We start from the raw sequence: 17,521 nt of genomic DNA on the forward strand, positions 1-17,521 counted from the left end.
TATTATATTTTTTAATATTAGACATTTTAAGATTTTATTTTTTTGGCCCATTTTTTTATAAATGAAAATTCTTATTGAAGAATCAAATGACCAATTCATCAAGTTCATTTTACAAGACACTTTCATTTCTTACGCTAACGCTCTCAGGCGCATTTTAATCTCTGAAGTCCCAACTGTAGCCATAGACTTAGTAGAAATAGAAATCAACAACACATCTCTCCCAGACGAGGTCATAAGCCACAGACTAGGCTTAATTCCTCTTTATCTCAAGAAAGATCTTCTCTACAAATCAGAATGTACTTGTCTAAACTCATGTGATAACTGTAGTATCAATATATCCCTAAATATATCAAACAACACTGACACTCCTATTGTAGTAACTTGTAAAGATTTGAAGAGTTCTGATCCTGTTTCTATAAAACCCCAACCTGTTATTTGTAAATTAGGCACACGACAAAATATAAAAGTAAATTGTAAAGCATTTAAAGGTCAAGGAAAAACTCATTCTAAATGGAGTCCCGTGTCAGTAATAAGTTATGAATATGATAGTGGGAATAGAAGTAGAAGTACAATGTATTGGAGAGAGAAAGATTATGATAATGAAGAAAAAGAAGAAGATGCTAATTTAATAGACGAGATAAATGAAGTAAAAATGTGTGTGGAAGTGGTAGAAGGATTTGGGAGGCCGATAGAAATATTGAGAAAAGGATTGGAGATAATGAAGAAGAAATTTGAGACATTAAGAGGAGATTTAATAAATTAAAAAAAAAGTATAATTAATTAAAAAAATTTATCATTTAATTTATAAAACATTAAGTAAAATTATGACGAGCGGAAAAATTTATGAAAAATATATAAAAAACAATTAAAAACTTAGCTGATATCGTAAAAACATTTAGGCCAAATTATTGACGAACGGAAAAATACTTTTTAAAACAGGCTTGACGACATAAAAATTTTTAAAAAAGATTAATACAAAAAACAAACATTGTAAGGCACTTATTTTTATTGATAAAGTTGATTATATAAAAAATTTATCTAAGCTACCTTAATAGAACAAAAAAGATGAGTAAAACCTTACTGTTTTAAAATCAAATAGACTTGACGACATAAAAATTTTAAAAAAGATTAATACAAAAAACAAACATTGTAACTCAATTATTTTGATTGATGAGGGAGATTTAGTAAAAAATTTTTATATTAGCTCTAGTACAAAAATAAAACAACAAGTATAAATAAGATAGACATAAACAAGCTCGACGATATATAAAAAAAACTTATTATGACAAACATATATTGTAAAACACAAAATTATAATTAATACAAAAGGTTGAAAAAGATTTTCATAAAGCTACATTAATAAAACATGCTAAAACGAGAAAGTAAAACAGTAAGCAAAAATTATGACTAGCTTAAAAAAAAAACTTTGCTGTAACAAATAAATTCGCTGGACGATATAAAAAAAGAAAATAGTTTATTATGACAAACATATATTGTATTAAAAGGCAAATTAGGATTTTTTAAATAAAAATAATGTCACCATATAATTTAAATAAACATGTTTTAAATAAACATGATAAAATTATTTAGAACAGTAGCAAAATTTAGAACGAGCCGAAACAAAGTAACTTTACTTTAAAAAAAACTTATATTGTAAAATTAAAATTAATAAGTGAAATTTAATAAAAGAAAAATTTTTAATTTAAAGATGCTTTCAGGTATATTTTCTTATTACATGTTGCAAAGATAACGATAAAAGTATATGAAAAAGCAAAATATGAAAGGCTGAAAAAATCAAGGCAAAACTTTATCTTATATTACATAAATTTAATAGACTTGACGATGTCATAAAGAAAAAGTTAAATATTGAAAACAAATATTAAAGACAACTTTTTCAGAGTAAGGTAGATTTAAAAATAATCAAACGTTTTATATTAGCTACCAGTACAATAAAAAAACATCTCTTAGACTTTTATTGTATATGAAAAAAATAAGACAAAATATATGATGAGCGGGAAAAAAATTACTGTGAAAACAAATAGGCTTGGCAATATAAAAAAGACTTTATTACAAAAATATATTCTAATCATATATATAAAAGAATTTATTTTATTTAGTGTGAATGTCACTATTTATATTAAAGAAATATGTTTTGGACAAAAATGACCAAGTATAATAAATATAGTAAGCAAAAATTAAGACGATTGAAAAAAAAAATAAAGACAAAAATTATGAAAAATACAAAATGTAAACATTTAATGTAATGGATAAGATCAATTCAATAAAAAATTATAAAATCTACTATTACTTTAAAAAAACATAATAAGTCTGAGCTGATTTTGAATATTAAAAACAAAAACAAAAAAAAACTTTGAGTTGAAAAAATAAACGGGCTTGACGATATAAAAAAGATAGTTTATCGTGGGAGAGACGCCTAAGGTACGAATAGGGACACGTAGAAAAAATAATAAAACAATTTTAAATCTTTACACATAATATACTAATAAGTTGCTAGATGCTAAAAATATAGCATATATAAGACAAGAGTCCTTAAAATGACTTTAGAAAGCCCAACTATATCAATCAGACATGAGCTTGTTTCTGATCAGGCAGAGGCATTCGAGGATCCAATATGTGAATTTCAGGAGGAACTCTGGGATGGTCAGAAAAATTCTGAGTATACTTGTAAAAAGTAATTAGTAAGTAAGATGAATATTATGCCCAAATAAATTATTTATTTTTTACTAAAAATACATATGTTTAGACAATTACAATAATGAAATCCTGTACATAAAAACATATTTCTAAAAATACATGATCATTTAACGTGCCAAAAAATTAAAAAGAAGAATTACAGTGAAATTTTATCGGAAATCTAAACACGCAAACAGATACAAAATAAACAAAAGAATGCAATCAATAAAAAACTTATTTTTTTTAGTGCAGAAATATATTTTAAAAGGACTTATTGCAAAAAGGCTAATCATGTGGCTACCTCAAAAAAAGACGAAATGAAGCTTGCAGAGCTTTAATCTGCAAATCTAAAAAAGACAGAAATTGTAAAAAAAAAGACGACGGCACAAAACTGCCTACACAATTAAAAGCTTACTAGATATATGATATTTTATATGAGAAAGAACATTTATAAAACATATGATTATGAAATAATAATATAATATAATCTGAGTAAAAAGATATGATATAGTGTAAGACAAGTATTATTTAACGTATAAGACGAAATAAGCCAAAAACTAGCCAATATTTAGAAATGAAAAAAAATTTACGATTTAAAAAAACTTCACTACTTTGCCCATTAAGTAGGTTTACGTTCTAATATGCGGCCTAAATGTGGATTATATCTAGATCTAGATTATATAATATTTCAAAGTTGCATATTTAAATTTTCTATAAATTATACCATATTCTTAGAAAATTAAGACCTTTTCTCATAAATCTTATATTAGAAATTTTAACTATCTTTAGTTAGATGGTCAATAAAATTGAGGCTAAAGTTAGTTTTAGGACGCAAATTTCGATATAGGGTTTATTGTTTTTTTGCCCCTTTTTTTAAAAATGGAAGAAAGAAAATGTGGAGGAAGAATTAGAAATAGTGTTTAAAATCTAATTACTAAAAGACAAAATCAGATTTGCAGTGTGTGTGATTATAGAATAAGATTCACGAGAAAATAGAGTTGTGTTTTAATTTGTACCTCGAAAGATTGTAAGAAGCAAACATCGATATGGACGAATACTTTCTTTGAAAACTCCAAACTCGATCATATCACAATTTTGCAGGTACTAAATTTGTGAATTTTTGGCTATTCTCGTAAATTTATTTGCCAAATTCTCTGTTGTTCAAAACCTCCGATATCTTTTTTACTTAAAAATTAAAGAAATTAAACCTCTATGATAAATATTTATCATCTTTAAACAAGATGGGAGGAGAAGATGTCATTGTTGAAATTGATGAAACTAAAATCGGAAAAAATAAATATAACAGAGGAAAATTAGCGAAGGGGGTTTGGTGTTTCGGCATGAACGAACGTACTATCGAACGTAAGATTGTGGTTCTATATATTAAGAAAAGAGATAAAAAACTCTTATAGATCTCTTATTGAAATTCGTTGATACAAAAAGCACTATACATAGTGATATGTGGAGGGCTTATCATTCTTTGGGCACCTTATTTAAAAAAACATTATATGGTAAACCATTCATTAAACTTTCGAGTTCCAAATACTGGAGTACTCACCAATACCATTGAAGGTAATTGGCGTTCGCTCAAAAATTCTTCTTTAACAGAAATAGGTCCAAAACCAGCGCCAAACTTTATTTACTTAGGTATATGCTCTAGAGAAATTCCTCATATTCTGTTTTCGATGCATTATTAAATGTATTGTTCTAATTTTAATTTTTGTTCCTTCCTCCACATTTTCTTTCTTCCATTTTTAAAAAAAGGGGCAAAAAAAACAAAAAAACCCTATATCGAAATTTGCGTCCTAAAGCTAACTTTAGCCAAAATTGATGCTTGAATATTTGAAACTAGCGACAACCCGAATTAAAATATATTAAATGCTAAAATATGTGGTCCTTTGAAATTCCTTTTATATATACCCAAGTTTAAGATTTAAACAGCAGGAACAATGTTTTATCAATAATCCGGAATACTAAAAAATTAATAAAATTTTGATTTATCAAAGTTTATATAATTATTTTAAAACACTTAATAAGTGTTTTTCTTAAATTTTATTTATTCTACCATATAATTTTTTTTTTTCACTTTATACATTTCTGTTATGTATTATCTTTTGCAATATTGCAAACCTTTCTCCCTTTTACAAGGGACATTTGCAATATGTTAAAACTTTCTTTATTTTACAAGGGACATTTGCAATATGTTAAAACTTTCTCCCTTTTACAAGGGACAGTTGCAATATGTAAAAACCTTTCTTTATTTAACAAGGGAGATTAGCTCAGTGGGAGAGCATTAGACTGAAGATCTAAGGGTCCCGGGTTCAATCCCCGGATCTCCCATAAAATTATTTTTTTTTTGAAAATTTAAATTTGTTTTTTTAAATTACACTGTGCTGTTTTATGCTGCGTTATTTTACGCTTTTCTGATTTATGCTTCTTTGTCTTTTAAGTTTTTTTGCCCTTAAAATGACTTCTTCAGAATCAGAAGGACAGTTCGAAGGCCTTATCAATGATCTCAAAGATAAAGTTATTTCCATGGAGATATTAGAAGGTTCAGATTCTTACTATAAACAAGACACAGAAGGGGCTTCTAGTGACCAATATGATCTCATACGTAGTATCACTGAATCTGATACTCTTAAAATAGTCCAGAATATTAAGTATGATAATTTAAAGTACATGTTTCTTAAGAATATTGGAGATGAAGGGAAGCCGCCTGTTTATCTTTACATTTCTACAGATGTAGACCAGAATAACATGAAGAGAGGGATGTTTATAACAGCCTTTTATTGTTATTCATTGGTGTTTACATTTGATTTTAAGAAGCTTAATAATACGACAGCCAAAATAATAAACATACTTGATCAATATCAAGCAGAAGAATAAAATAATTTAAATTTATGCAAATATAAAATATATAAGTTTAAGTTTATGCAAATATAAAATATATAAGTTTATGCAAATATAAACATATTATATTTATGCATATTTAAGTTTATTTTAAAATAAAGTTTATTTTAAAATATTATATTTTTAAATATTCCTTTTTTATTCAGATGCTGCAATTTGTAGCTCTTTGATCTTCTTTTGAGTTCTCTTATTTGATCCCAATCTTCTCTTAAGGAATATTGTCGCCCTGGCAATATCTTTCAATTTCAAAATACTAATAGCTTTACTCTCATATGGTGCATATCCACTAATTTCCCTTACTAAACTTCTTGCAAATTTCTTCTCTTCTATTCTTTTACTATTCTTCTTATATTTTGGCATAATTTTCGGGATGTCGATTTTTGTCACTTGATGATGAACTTGTGTTTTTTTCAAGCCTCTTCTCATTTTTAAGGGGGTCAGAATTAAAATTTATAAAATTGTCATATTTTGAATGGCGCATTTAAAAAAATTATAATGTCGCATCTAAATCTGTGTGTTTAAATCTAAATCTGAGTGTTTAAATTTCTGTGTTCTTCTTTTTAAATCTGATTCTTCTTTCTAAATTAAGTATCCCTCTTTTCTGTATGGACTCTGAAGACCAGTCAAGTTTAGACACAAATAAAAATAAACTTCCTCCCCAAGGATACACTTGTAAATGGGAAGGTTGCTCTGAACAGAATATTGATGACTTATTTACACATCTCAAAATATGTCATCTAAATCTCCAAACTGAGTACAAGTGCATGTGGACAGGATGCCAGAAATATAACGAAGCAAATGTGTCTAAAGGTGGAGTTTATTCTCATTGCAGAACTCATATACCAAATTTAACAAAGAAAGAATCAACAGAGAAAACATGGACATGTCAAATTTGTAAAATGGAATTTACAAGTATGAGCATTTATTACAGGCATAAAAAGAAACACAGCATTTTAGAGAAAAAAGAAGAAAATGATATCTTGAGAATTAGTGCCTTAAGTAGACTTTTAGAAGCGCATAAAAAAGATACAGAAGAATTAAGAAGAAATATTTATGAGAAGAATATGAATATTAAATTTCTAAATGGGGAAATATTGGAAATAATAAAGAAATATGTCAAAGGGACGAATATTTATGATGGGAATAATACATGGGAACAATAAATGAAACATATTTATGCAAAAAAAAATATAATATAATTTATACATAAAAAATTATTTAATTTGTGCATATTAATATTTGATTTGTGCATATTAATATATAAATTTTGCATATTAAAGTACTCCACATATAATTCTATATGCTCTTCTATAATTTATCTTGACAATATTTTATATACGCGGCCCATTCCTTAGGGGCTTCTTCATCATAATGCGTATTTATTCCTTTTAACTTCTTCCTTATTATTCTTATATTATCTCTATTATGTAAAATATCATGAAACAGATCTTCTTGTGTCACTGTCTGATGGACTTGTCTACTGACTTGGTATCTCAAGACATTCCTCACTTTCTTCTTTATATCTTCATGTTTAATTAGTAACTCATTTGTAATATTAGAAATCTCTAAATCTACATTTAATATTTCATTATCTATCTCTTGTATTTCTCTATAAATATTTGACATCTTAATTAATAAAATAAACTCTGAATATAATTTAGTAATCTTTTCTGTGGCTTGAGATTCACTTCGTCTATTTTTCCGACTTGGTTTTAAAATTCTTCGTCTGAAACAGACGTAGGAAGGGCATTCTGCGCATTCATCTCTTAAAAGAAACTTGTATTTTATTGACTCATAAATATTTTTATAAATCTTATCATCTATTAAACTTATATTTGATTCTGAATTTACTACATTATTTGTAATTAAATTGTATACATTATTTGGATCTATATTATTTATATCTGCATTTACTACGTTATCTAAATTTACTACTGCTTGATTGTTATCAATACTATTAAGTGTATAATTTGTCTTTTGGATTTGTAATGGTCTTTGTTTATTTATAACCCTTTGATTATCATCAATCTCACTCTGTATAACTCTTATAATCTTCATATACTCATTCTCATCTATTTGTAATCCTTTTATCAATTCATAATCTTCATCACTAAACCAATAACTAATATTCACATCTTTATGATACTTACAATATTTACTAGGTACAATATTCCTTATACTTACATAATCATCTACTTCTAATATCACTGGTACAGGAATATCTCCTTTTTTATTTTCTATAACTTTTTTAAGATGAACTTCTTTTTCTTCTTCTGCTTCCATACCAGAATCAATAGGAGGAAGTGTAAATTCTTCAAGACATGAAGGATCAATATCCTTCATGTCTAGTACTTTGATCTTTTCAGTATTGTCGATTTTTAAACTTTTTTTTCTTTTTGGTGGAAGCATTAAAAATTTATGGATTGGGAAAAAAAATTTCTTTTTATGTTTTTTTTTGGGGAATTTGTTTGTTTTAAGAAACAAAGTCAGAAAAAAAGCATAAAAAAATCAAAAAGAAATTATAAAATTGTAAAAAAAATATTAAATGAAAAAAATAAGAAATTTCATATCAATAGCATAGACAATAGATGAAAAAAAAAATTAAAAATTATACATGCACAGAAAAGATTGAAATATTTATAGCAAATAAATGATTCTAATTTAATTATGGACAACAAAAGAATATGATCTATTCATGTTAAAAAAGATTAAAAATATTTAATGTAGAAAGATAATCAGAGCTAAAGTGCATGATAAAAGATCATGAATATTGTTAAAGATAATTGTAAGTTAAGGGTTAAATTTATTAAATATATATTCTCAAAAATGCCGAAAAAAGTTATGGGTGTGTTGGTTCTAACCCACCACATAGAGACGGACTAGTTCTACTATAAGCAATTGTTTTCTTAAATTGTGGCATGAAAAATTAAGTTTCCATCTTAGTTAGTAATCAGCAGATTTGTTCTAACGATGTAAAGTTATATCTTTCAAAATGTCCATTTGGAATTACTGACTTCTCTTATGACATCCTAAAGCGGTGTCTCACCATGCATCTTGTCTATCAAGGAATAATATGATCAGGACAGTTCTCAGATTATAAATATAGACATTTATTGCACATAGTGAGATTCTTAGTTTCTAGATTCATAAAATATTCAGATATTTTATAACTTCTTCATAGACAAATATTAAGGCGATCTTATATTTCAGTCATGACTGCTTAATAAATGTCTCCGCTAGAAATCTGAGTTGTTTTTCTGAGTACACTAGTCCGTTTCTCTGTGCCCTCAGTTCTATAAATATCTCTATAAATTCCTCTACACTGTACATTTCCCCGTGTAAAATGTCGTACATTATAAAGAAGCCCGTCCTCCCCACTCCCGCTAGACAGTGCACAAGTGGCCGTGTTTTATTCAGATTTTTATAATATTCGTAGAATATTATGAATTCCTTTTCGTCTGGTATGTCATGATCTCTCCAGTTCTCATATCTCAAGATTCTACAGTCTTCATATTCCTCGTCGTAGAATATTATTTCTTCTTCTTTTTTGTATGGTGTGCTCTTTTTAGGACATTTATGATAATTTATATCTTTTATACAGGAGATTACAATATCAGAATATTTTATCAGATCTCTAAATCCTTGTATGTTTCCTTCTTTTGGTTTGGAAGCTGCGAAATATTTTCTAGGCAATTTATTATTTATACTTATAGATATTTCAGAGTAATTTACATATCCACGGACTAAGATCTCCTTGTTTTTGATATATTCTGTTTTGTATGGAGTGAAGATTGTTCTATCACATTTATTTGGGGGCTTACAGAATGGCAAGCATATTCTTGTCATTTTGTCGAGTAATTTCTTGTAGTCTTTCTTTCTTAGTAAGTTTAAGAACTTATCCTTATTTTTTAGTAGTTCGATTTTTACTAAATTCATCTAAGGGGCGAATATATAGAGAAGAAAAGCATGTGAATGAATATGGTAGATTTTACATTAATGAAGTATCTTATACGGGGCATGAAAATATCTGCAATTATAGGCAGAATTTAACAAGGCGCTTACAACCAGAAGATTCATGTGAAAACATAAAGACAGACTACAGAGATAATAAGCACGATAATACCACAGTATATAAAAACAGTGTAAATTCCCATTTAGGACAAGAACATTGAAGAAATGACGTAAATGAATTTGCTCAATGTACCTTATACTTCTAGTTTAACAATAATAGGTTCCGCGTTGGCGTCTCCTGCTTGTAGGAACCTTCTAGTCCTTTTCACATCTTCTTCGGTAGTCCAGAGAATTGCTCTCTGGCGTGACCATCTGGTTGTACGCTCTTAACAAGTCTTATGGTATTGATTTGTGAAACTTATTCACTATACCGTCTCAAGTAATTACGTAAGGAATAATTAACTCAATGATGTATTTTATACTTATTAATTGACTCAGTGTCCCGAATGGCTTTAACAGAAATGCTTTTTAAACTCTAATAAGATAATAATGTCATTGATTGTTGCATATATTGGTTATATATCTATGAGTATAATGATATATAAATGAGTGTTTAAAATATATTATCAGATTAAAGTACTGAACTTTAAATCATAGAATTTAAGGATAATATCTAAATTTTTATTCCATTTGGCCTTTACTTTTCTGGTCTTAAAATATTTCATTTTTCCCTTTTAGCATAATGGACAATATTTTATCACAACTGAGAAAATCCACACAGAAAACAAACACACAGACCAAAGAGAAAGAAGAACCAGTAGAAATTGCAGAAGAAGAGAGTTCTACTCTGAACTTGTCCTCTGCAAACTTGTCCTCTTCTTCTGTAGTCACGCCTTTTTCAATCATGAAACTTGATTTTGATAGACTCAGAAATATCAAAGGAGACACAAATATCTCGGAAATATTAAAAACCCAGGACTATAAAATTCCGGAAGAGGCTGCTATGATAGTAAAAAAGGTAGAGAAATTCTCTGATGAAATATGTCACATTGAACTAGTAGACGAGACTGGGACTATTGGGTGCTCATGTATGTACAAATTAGTAAAAGAAAATGATATAAAAATAGGGAATATAATAAAAATCAAGGGATTTAGTCTCTGGAAAATAGGGACAAATCATATAAACTTAGTACAAAAAAACATAATAGAGATTTATAATTAAAACACTACAATAAAATTATATTTAAGAAATTATAACACTCTAGTATAAAACTTTATATTTTTTATTTAAAGTTAAGGGAGAAATTTACATTAAAGAGCTTTTCTTTTACTTTATTTTCCTTATTTATGCTGAAATATTTTTGACCCCAAAAATGGATTATATAAAAAAATTCAATGAGTTAAAAACTAATATTTATAAAAACACTGACTCTATTTTTAACCACGAAATGTCTACACTAACCCAATTACTCTCAATAAAAGACACTTCAAAAATAAATATCCACAATAAAAATGATATTATAGCTGATTACGAATTCAAAAAAGAAGTCTTAAATTTAATCTTAGAACTAATCGAAAATAACCTAATTATTAAAGATAAATCTTTAATAAATAAAATAGCAGATTTAATTATAAAAGATATTCCAGAAATAAGTGTAGACTTCTGTTTACAACTTGAAGATTTAGTAAAAAAAATCTGGAAAATTTGTATAAAAATATTATTTTATTGTGGGCAGATCGAAGATCTGCCCCAAATTAAAAAATTTATTGAAAATCAAAATATTCCAGATTTACGAAATATTTCACTTTCTCTAATTTTTAAATGTGAAAATTTTAAATCTTACGATTTGGAAAATTTGAGCAATTTTTCATCTTTCTCCGTTTTATATGAAGTCGTAAAACTTTATAAAAACGAATTACCAGAAGAAATCAAATTTAAAATTCTAGTAAATATAAATAATTTAATTTCTAAAGAAGAATATTTTTCAAATGAAAAATATTTTCTAAGTCCAAATATGAAAATCAAGAGCAATATAAAAATTACAGAAAAAACACTCAATTTTGCTTATTTAATTTTTTATGAGATAAATTTTTTACCTTTTTATAATTTAATAAAAGTACCAAAAGATTCTACATTTACAAATGAATACATGATGTTTCTTTATTCTTTAGTTGTAGACGAAACATCAACTTTGAAAATTCATCAAATTTTACAATCTGAAGAAGTTTATTCTGATTTGTATAACGGAGTAAATAGTCTGGTTTTTAATCATGACAATGAAAAACAAGATATAAATCCTGAAGACGAAAAATACCTCTTTTTTATTTTGGAAGTGGTAGTTAAAATGTTGTATACAACTGATAATGAAATTATAAAAATGTATTTTTTAATGTTTTGTGACCCATTAATGAAATATAGTCTAGTAAATGACTTAAATAATAATATTATTTATGATTATTTATCATATTACTGTAATGATAGGGAAACATACCTAAATATTATAGAATTTTATAAAAGTAAAAAAAATTTTAATAGAGAAAATATCTTTACAAATTCATATAATCCAAGTTTAATAAGATTCTTATGGAATATTAATCAAGATTTGTCTGTAGAACTAGCTTTATATTCTTTGAGATCTGAAGACCCGGAAACTGTAAAAATGTGCTTCGAAATATTTGAAAAAACAGATTTAGACATTTCTAATAACATTTTACTAAATTCTAATCATATTCGTCGTACAATATTAAAAAGTGACGAATTAATTAATATTATAATTAATTATCAAATTAATAAAAAAATCATAATTGATGATATATTATTAATAAACGTCATAATGAGTACAGAAAACTATAAATTCTTTGAATACGCTGAATTATTTAAAGATTTTGGGAAATATATGAACGATAAATTTTTAGAAAGATTAATTGGTAATATTGAAGGAGGTCTGGAATTTATTGAAAATCATATTACTAAAAATACAGTCAAGTTTATAAAAAATAATGAAAAATGGTTTAATTTGTTCCTGACAAATAATAAGAAATTTTATCCGCAAATTTTTAAAATTTATGAAAAAATTTTAATGATCGATAAAAATTTGGAAATGAGTTTTGAAGATGGATTTTTATTATTGGAAGTACCTGAATCATCAGTGTTTAGAATTTTAAGTCATAAAATTGTGCAAAATGCCTCGTTTATTGACAAAAAATCCAATATAATAAAAAAAAATATAAAAAACAAATATATTACTAATAAAGAATTTGAAATGGATAAAGAAGTGTTAAAAGATTATGTATTGTATCTTAAAGCACGACAAATGGTAGGAGATAATATTGAGCCACTTGTAAAATTTTTATTATCTGATTATTCCAATAGTAATGCGTCAATTGTAAATGATATTGTAGGATATTACAAATTGATGTCTGGTACAAATTTAGATGTAAAAAGTGAGAACGTGTTATGCACTTATGATTGTAAAGATACAAGTTTCGTAATCAGAAATTTTTATAAAGTAAATGATTACGAGAAAAATTTTTTATTAATGAAATTGGACGATAATATTTCATCACAAGATGAGCATAAGATTTTAAAGATGATCAAAGATATTATAACATCGTATTCTAGTAATAAAATGTTATATAGGCAGTGTTTGACCCTCCTACTAAAATTAAATAATATTGATGGTATAGTCAGGCTTATAGAAGATTATGATGATAAAAATTTGTTGCTAAAAATTAATATTAGAAATTTAATGACTGGTGGATTATATTTCAATCCTAAGCTTATTAATGTAGGGAATCAAGATTTACAAGTAGCAGCAGTTAGTTTATTGTATTTTAAGAATGTTTGGAATATTAATTCATTGAGGAATTGGATATCAATGCTTTATAAAGAGTGTAGAGATAATGAAGATATAAAATATCTTGTTGATGATATAAGTAAGAAACATGATATTGAAATTTATTAAATAAAAATTTTTTAAGTATGAAAAAAAAATATTTTTAAGAGGTAAATATATAATTATCAATATAAGTTGACATGAGAAAAATCATGACCGAGATGTCACTTGTTTTTTTAATATTTTTTAGGTTTTGGTCAAAAACTCATTGGATTTCCTTATAAGTAAACATAACTTCAAGGGTTGATTGCCAAAAAGTCAATTTTTTATTTTATTTTCATTTAATTTTGTTATCATACTGTTCAAATTTAGCATACGAAATATCTGCGCGCTAAAATTAGGCAAAGCCCAATTTATTTAAAAAAAAATAAAAATTTGTTTATTTCGTTATAATACCTTCTATTCTTCTTTAACTTTCCATAGACAACGTTCGACTTTTCCATTATCAGCCACAGAGTTCCTCGCCGACTTAATAACCTTTTCTTAAATAACAAGCCTATGTTAAATTAAGCCAGCTAAGGGTTACGAGGTCATTTAAAGAGCTCATGTTTGTATATGCTTCCGTTTGAGTTCAATAGAAGTATTTTAGAGAGCGTGTGTAAAAATTACAATTCTGTCCCAAGTCGTCGCGTAAGATATACTTTTTAGCTCGTATTAGTAGAAAAATCTTAGTATAAAAAAGCTAATTATAAGGTGTTAGTGTTATCAATAAAATTAAAATATTTTTTCATAACATAAAATTCAAATTTATAACCGTAGAATTACACAAGAAAGGTATTTAAACTCCTCAATTATATGTTTTATGAAAAAAATATAATTTTTAACTAAGACATGCTCCAGCAAAAGAACGTTTAAATAATTAGTTTTTGTGGTAAAAAACGTTTAATCTATCGGTTAATTTTTTTTTAAAATTGTCAAAATTTTAAAGCCAGAATGATAATTGAAATCGAAATTGATCAAATCAGTTATTAAATCTTCTTCTTTGTTTTTTTACTGAAAATTTATAATTTTAATCTATTTACATAATTAAAAGTATAATATTACATAATTGATTTAGAATGCATGCAATTAATGAATATAATTCTTAAATCATTGTGTCTTTCATATAACAGTTTTTAATTTCATAGTCGTTTAAGTTTTTTTTAAGAAAATTTCAATTGATTTCGAAAATAAATTCTTTGTAAGCATTAACATGTCCAAGAGGTATTAAATAATTTAAAGGGATGTTTCTTTTACGGAGATATTGCATTAATTACTTCAATTAGTATACTAGAGCACTTGGTCCTAATGTTTGTATTCTTGGTAGACGAAATATTCCAATAATTGGTTAATTCTGATCGCTCAAGTTCAATGCATTAATACAGCATAGCCATTGTTTTCAAATATATTTATACTAACAAATATGATTTACAAATTATTAAACGTTTACTGCGATTGCCGGACTGCTTTTTATTGTTTTATTCATTCTTAACAATTAAGTTTTACTTCACTTGATGACATCTAGTTAGTGTATTGATACACTAGTTAAATATTTATTAAAAATCGTTGAGTCACGCCCAGTCAAGATTTTTTCCATTTAAAATTAACACTTCTTTGTCATGCAGTAAGGCTTTAAGAACAAATCGATATGTGACGTCATTATAGTGCATAAATTCCCTTAATTATCCCATTTTCTAATTAAATTATTTATAAAAATCGTTAAGTACATTCTATATAATTCATATGAATATTCGTTAGTTTATATCTTTTTCTATAATCTATTATTATAGATTAGAAATATTTGATAATTAAATCTTGAAGAATTTATCGATCTTTGTAATAAAACATGTATGTGCAATTGAAAATGAAAGTTGTTTCTAAGTATTTTTTTCGAAAAAAAGTAAAAAAATTGCCCCTTTAATGTATTCATTTTTTTATTTTGTCCAATTATCTACAACAATGATCGATGTAATTACAACAACTAATAACCAAACATATCCACTGGACGCTATTATAGACAAAACCAACGAGAAAATTTGCGATACATTGATGAAAAACTTTAATGAAATTGAAATTTTATATGAAACTGTTGTTTACTTTGCAAAACTTATTTGGAATGCTGTAACAAAACATCCATCTTTTCGTATTTGGAACAATAAAATATTTTTAGACTATGAAAGTACTCAAAAAAGAAAACAAATGATGGATAAATTTATTGATATGATCTTAGATATTTTTAATTCAAAAGAAAAATATCCATCGTCGAAAGAATTGTTATCGAGCGCAGAGATAGATATTATTAATGATCTAAACAATGAACCAAGATATTCTTTAACGGTTTCTGAAATGAGATTTCTTATTAACCTTAAAGATGCCACAATTGAATATTATAATATGTTAAATTTTTGCGATAAAAACAATTCAGATAAATTATTTTCGATAAAAGATATGATTCAAAAAATTGTAATGGAAAGCACGTGTTTTACTTGTGAAACTGGGGTTGATTTTCCGGATATAGTTGTTAAAATGTGTTATCGTACGAAGGAAATCTATACTAAATGTTTCGGTCAAGCGGGAATTAGATATTTCGCAGGCAACGTTACTGAAAATCGCAAAAAATATCTAATCTCCGATTGTTATAATGAAAGTTATGATTTTTTGGACTTTAATATAGAAAAAGAAGATACTATTAAAATCAAAAAAGATATTAATTATTTTGACATTGAAGACGATGCACCTAGTACGGGTTATTGGTTTGATTTTTTATTTAGTGTATTGATGATTATCATCCTTACAATATTTGCTTTGATCATTTTTAAGTGCATACTAAAATATAGTAAGAAATGTTATAAAAAATACATAAAATATAGGAGGAGGGAATTGTTAAGTGTCTAAGCAAATGCATTATAAAAAAAAACTATTCATCAAAAATAAAATTATTTAGGAATCAGAATTACTACTTTGATAAATTATTTTTTTTTATGAGCTAAACGTAAGAATGTCTTTGATTAAAAAATTTAAATGATATTGGATTTTATTAATTGAAATGATCATATTACAATAAAATTCATAAAATTAATTCATAAATTGTGAATATCGTTTCATTTTACAAAAAAGTCTTCAATATATATTTTATATAGAATACAGACTTAAATGAACATAAAACACAACTGATTATAATAAATATCTCAAAAATACAAATATCTGTTGATGATACATGTGCTTACAAACTAAAAATTTATACTTAGTGTTTTTATAAAAAAAAAAAATTTGAATAAATTTTTATTTATATTAGATATTTAATATTGTACTTTCGTAAAAAACAACAATTTGAACAATTTATCAAACAAAAACAAAGTATGTTGTATAAATTTACACTGATACATTGTGGTCATATTTTTATTTTTTCGAATTATGATTTGTGATAGGAATTCACCTTAAAATTTTGTTGTATTAAATTTATCGATACAATATCTATGAAAAATAAAAATTAACATTTTTAGTGACTATAAGATACCGCAATCTTATTTCAAACAAAAATACGTTCGCCTTTTATTTATTTCTGATAGATATTTATATAATTTCTTCAATGGTTTATATTATAAAAAAAAGTATAAAGAGTTCATAATAGTTTTTTTTATGTGTGTTTCTGCTAAATTATACAATTTGATTCTTATTTTAATTCGCTCAATAAAATTTAGGTTTTTACACCAAAGTATCTGTTTTTTTTTGTCGCACAAATGTTAGATATAAAATTGTTGTAACTTTAGATCATTATACAACTAAAAATACAAAGACCTTTTAAACATTAAAATCGATAAAATAACAACTAAATAAAATTATAACATGGCTGGTTGAAATCCATGAAGACCACTAGGGTTTTAATTTCCATGATACTATTGGAACAACTCAGATGTTATACAATCAAAATTATTATAAAGTTGATTCAACGAAAAAAGTGCGCTTATCCATGGGAAGATTGGCTTCTGTGCAGAAAGGACTTTAGCCACAAATCAGAAACACCTCTGATAGATAATCTAAACATTAAAGTATCTTCTAATTTCGGCCTAACAGAAGCCCACGACTAAAGC

General features: G+C 26.0%; 9 protein-coding genes and 1 non-coding gene across 10 annotated transcripts; 7 read left to right on the top strand and 3 right to left on the bottom strand.

Moving 5' to 3' along the window:
- Positions 1-61: 61 nt before the first annotated feature.
- On the top strand, positions 62-763 carry VNE69_02079 (DNA-directed RNA polymerase II subunit RPB3 (RPB3); the record flags this gene model as incomplete). The annotated part of the gene is made up of 1 exon (XM_065472625.1): positions 62-763. The coding sequence occupies one exon, from the start codon at positions 62-64 to the stop codon at positions 761-763; it is 702 nt and encodes a 233-aa protein (XP_065328697.1).
- A 4,199-nt stretch (positions 764-4,962) lies between these two features.
- Positions 4,963-5,034, top strand: VNE69_02902. The gene has a single exon. It is a non-coding gene; the product is annotated as a tRNA-Phe (tRNA).
- A 126-nt stretch (positions 5,035-5,160) lies between these two features.
- On the top strand, positions 5,161-5,580 carry VNE69_02080 (uncharacterized protein; the record flags this gene model as incomplete). Its single annotated transcript, XM_065472626.1, has 1 exon — positions 5,161-5,580. The coding sequence occupies one exon, from the start codon at positions 5,161-5,163 to the stop codon at positions 5,578-5,580; it is 420 nt and encodes a 139-aa protein (XP_065328698.1).
- Positions 5,581-5,742: 162 nt separating this feature from the next.
- On the bottom strand, positions 5,743-6,030 carry VNE69_02081 (ribosomal protein eL36; the record flags this gene model as incomplete). The annotated part of the gene is made up of 1 exon (XM_065472627.1): positions 5,743-6,030. One exon carries the CDS (start codon positions 6,028-6,030, stop codon positions 5,743-5,745), a length of 288 nt encoding a protein of 95 aa, XP_065328699.1.
- Positions 6,031-6,209: 179 nt separating this feature from the next.
- On the top strand, positions 6,210-6,767 carry VNE69_02082 (zinc finger C2H2 domain-containing protein; the record flags this gene model as incomplete). Its single annotated transcript, XM_065472628.1, has 1 exon — positions 6,210-6,767. One exon carries the CDS (start codon positions 6,210-6,212, stop codon positions 6,765-6,767), a length of 558 nt encoding a protein of 185 aa, XP_065328700.1.
- A 145-nt stretch (positions 6,768-6,912) lies between these two features.
- VNE69_02083 (uncharacterized protein) lies at positions 6,913-8,013 on the bottom strand (the record flags this gene model as incomplete). The annotated part of the gene is made up of 1 exon (XM_065472629.1): positions 6,913-8,013. The coding sequence occupies one exon, from the start codon at positions 8,011-8,013 to the stop codon at positions 6,913-6,915; it is 1,101 nt and encodes a 366-aa protein (XP_065328701.1).
- Positions 8,014-8,814: 801 nt separating this feature from the next.
- Positions 8,815-9,540, bottom strand: VNE69_02084 (hemolysin III-like putative integral membrane protein; the record flags this gene model as incomplete). Its single annotated transcript, XM_065472630.1, has 1 exon — positions 8,815-9,540. One exon carries the CDS (start codon positions 9,538-9,540, stop codon positions 8,815-8,817), a length of 726 nt encoding a protein of 241 aa, XP_065328702.1.
- Positions 9,541-10,297: 757 nt separating this feature from the next.
- On the top strand, positions 10,298-10,777 carry VNE69_02085 (uncharacterized protein; the record flags this gene model as incomplete). The annotated part of the gene is made up of 1 exon (XM_065472631.1): positions 10,298-10,777. One exon carries the CDS (start codon positions 10,298-10,300, stop codon positions 10,775-10,777), a length of 480 nt encoding a protein of 159 aa, XP_065328703.1.
- Positions 10,778-10,928: 151 nt separating this feature from the next.
- VNE69_02086 (heat-repeat protein) lies at positions 10,929-13,520 on the top strand (the record flags this gene model as incomplete). Its single annotated transcript, XM_065472632.1, has 1 exon — positions 10,929-13,520. The coding sequence occupies one exon, from the start codon at positions 10,929-10,931 to the stop codon at positions 13,518-13,520; it is 2,592 nt and encodes an 863-aa protein (XP_065328704.1).
- Positions 13,521-15,350: 1,830 nt separating this feature from the next.
- VNE69_02087 (putative SP-containing membrane protein) lies at positions 15,351-16,325 on the top strand (the record flags this gene model as incomplete). Its single annotated transcript, XM_065472633.1, has 1 exon — positions 15,351-16,325. One exon carries the CDS (start codon positions 15,351-15,353, stop codon positions 16,323-16,325), a length of 975 nt encoding a protein of 324 aa, XP_065328705.1.
- Between the last annotated feature and the right edge of the window lie 1,196 nt (positions 16,326-17,521).

The sequence above is a fragment of the Vairimorpha necatrix genome, chromosome 2 (genome assembly GCF_036630325.1).
Source record: "Vairimorpha necatrix chromosome 2, complete sequence".
Classification (NCBI taxonomy): domain Eukaryota; kingdom Fungi; phylum Microsporidia; family Nosematidae; genus Vairimorpha; species Vairimorpha necatrix.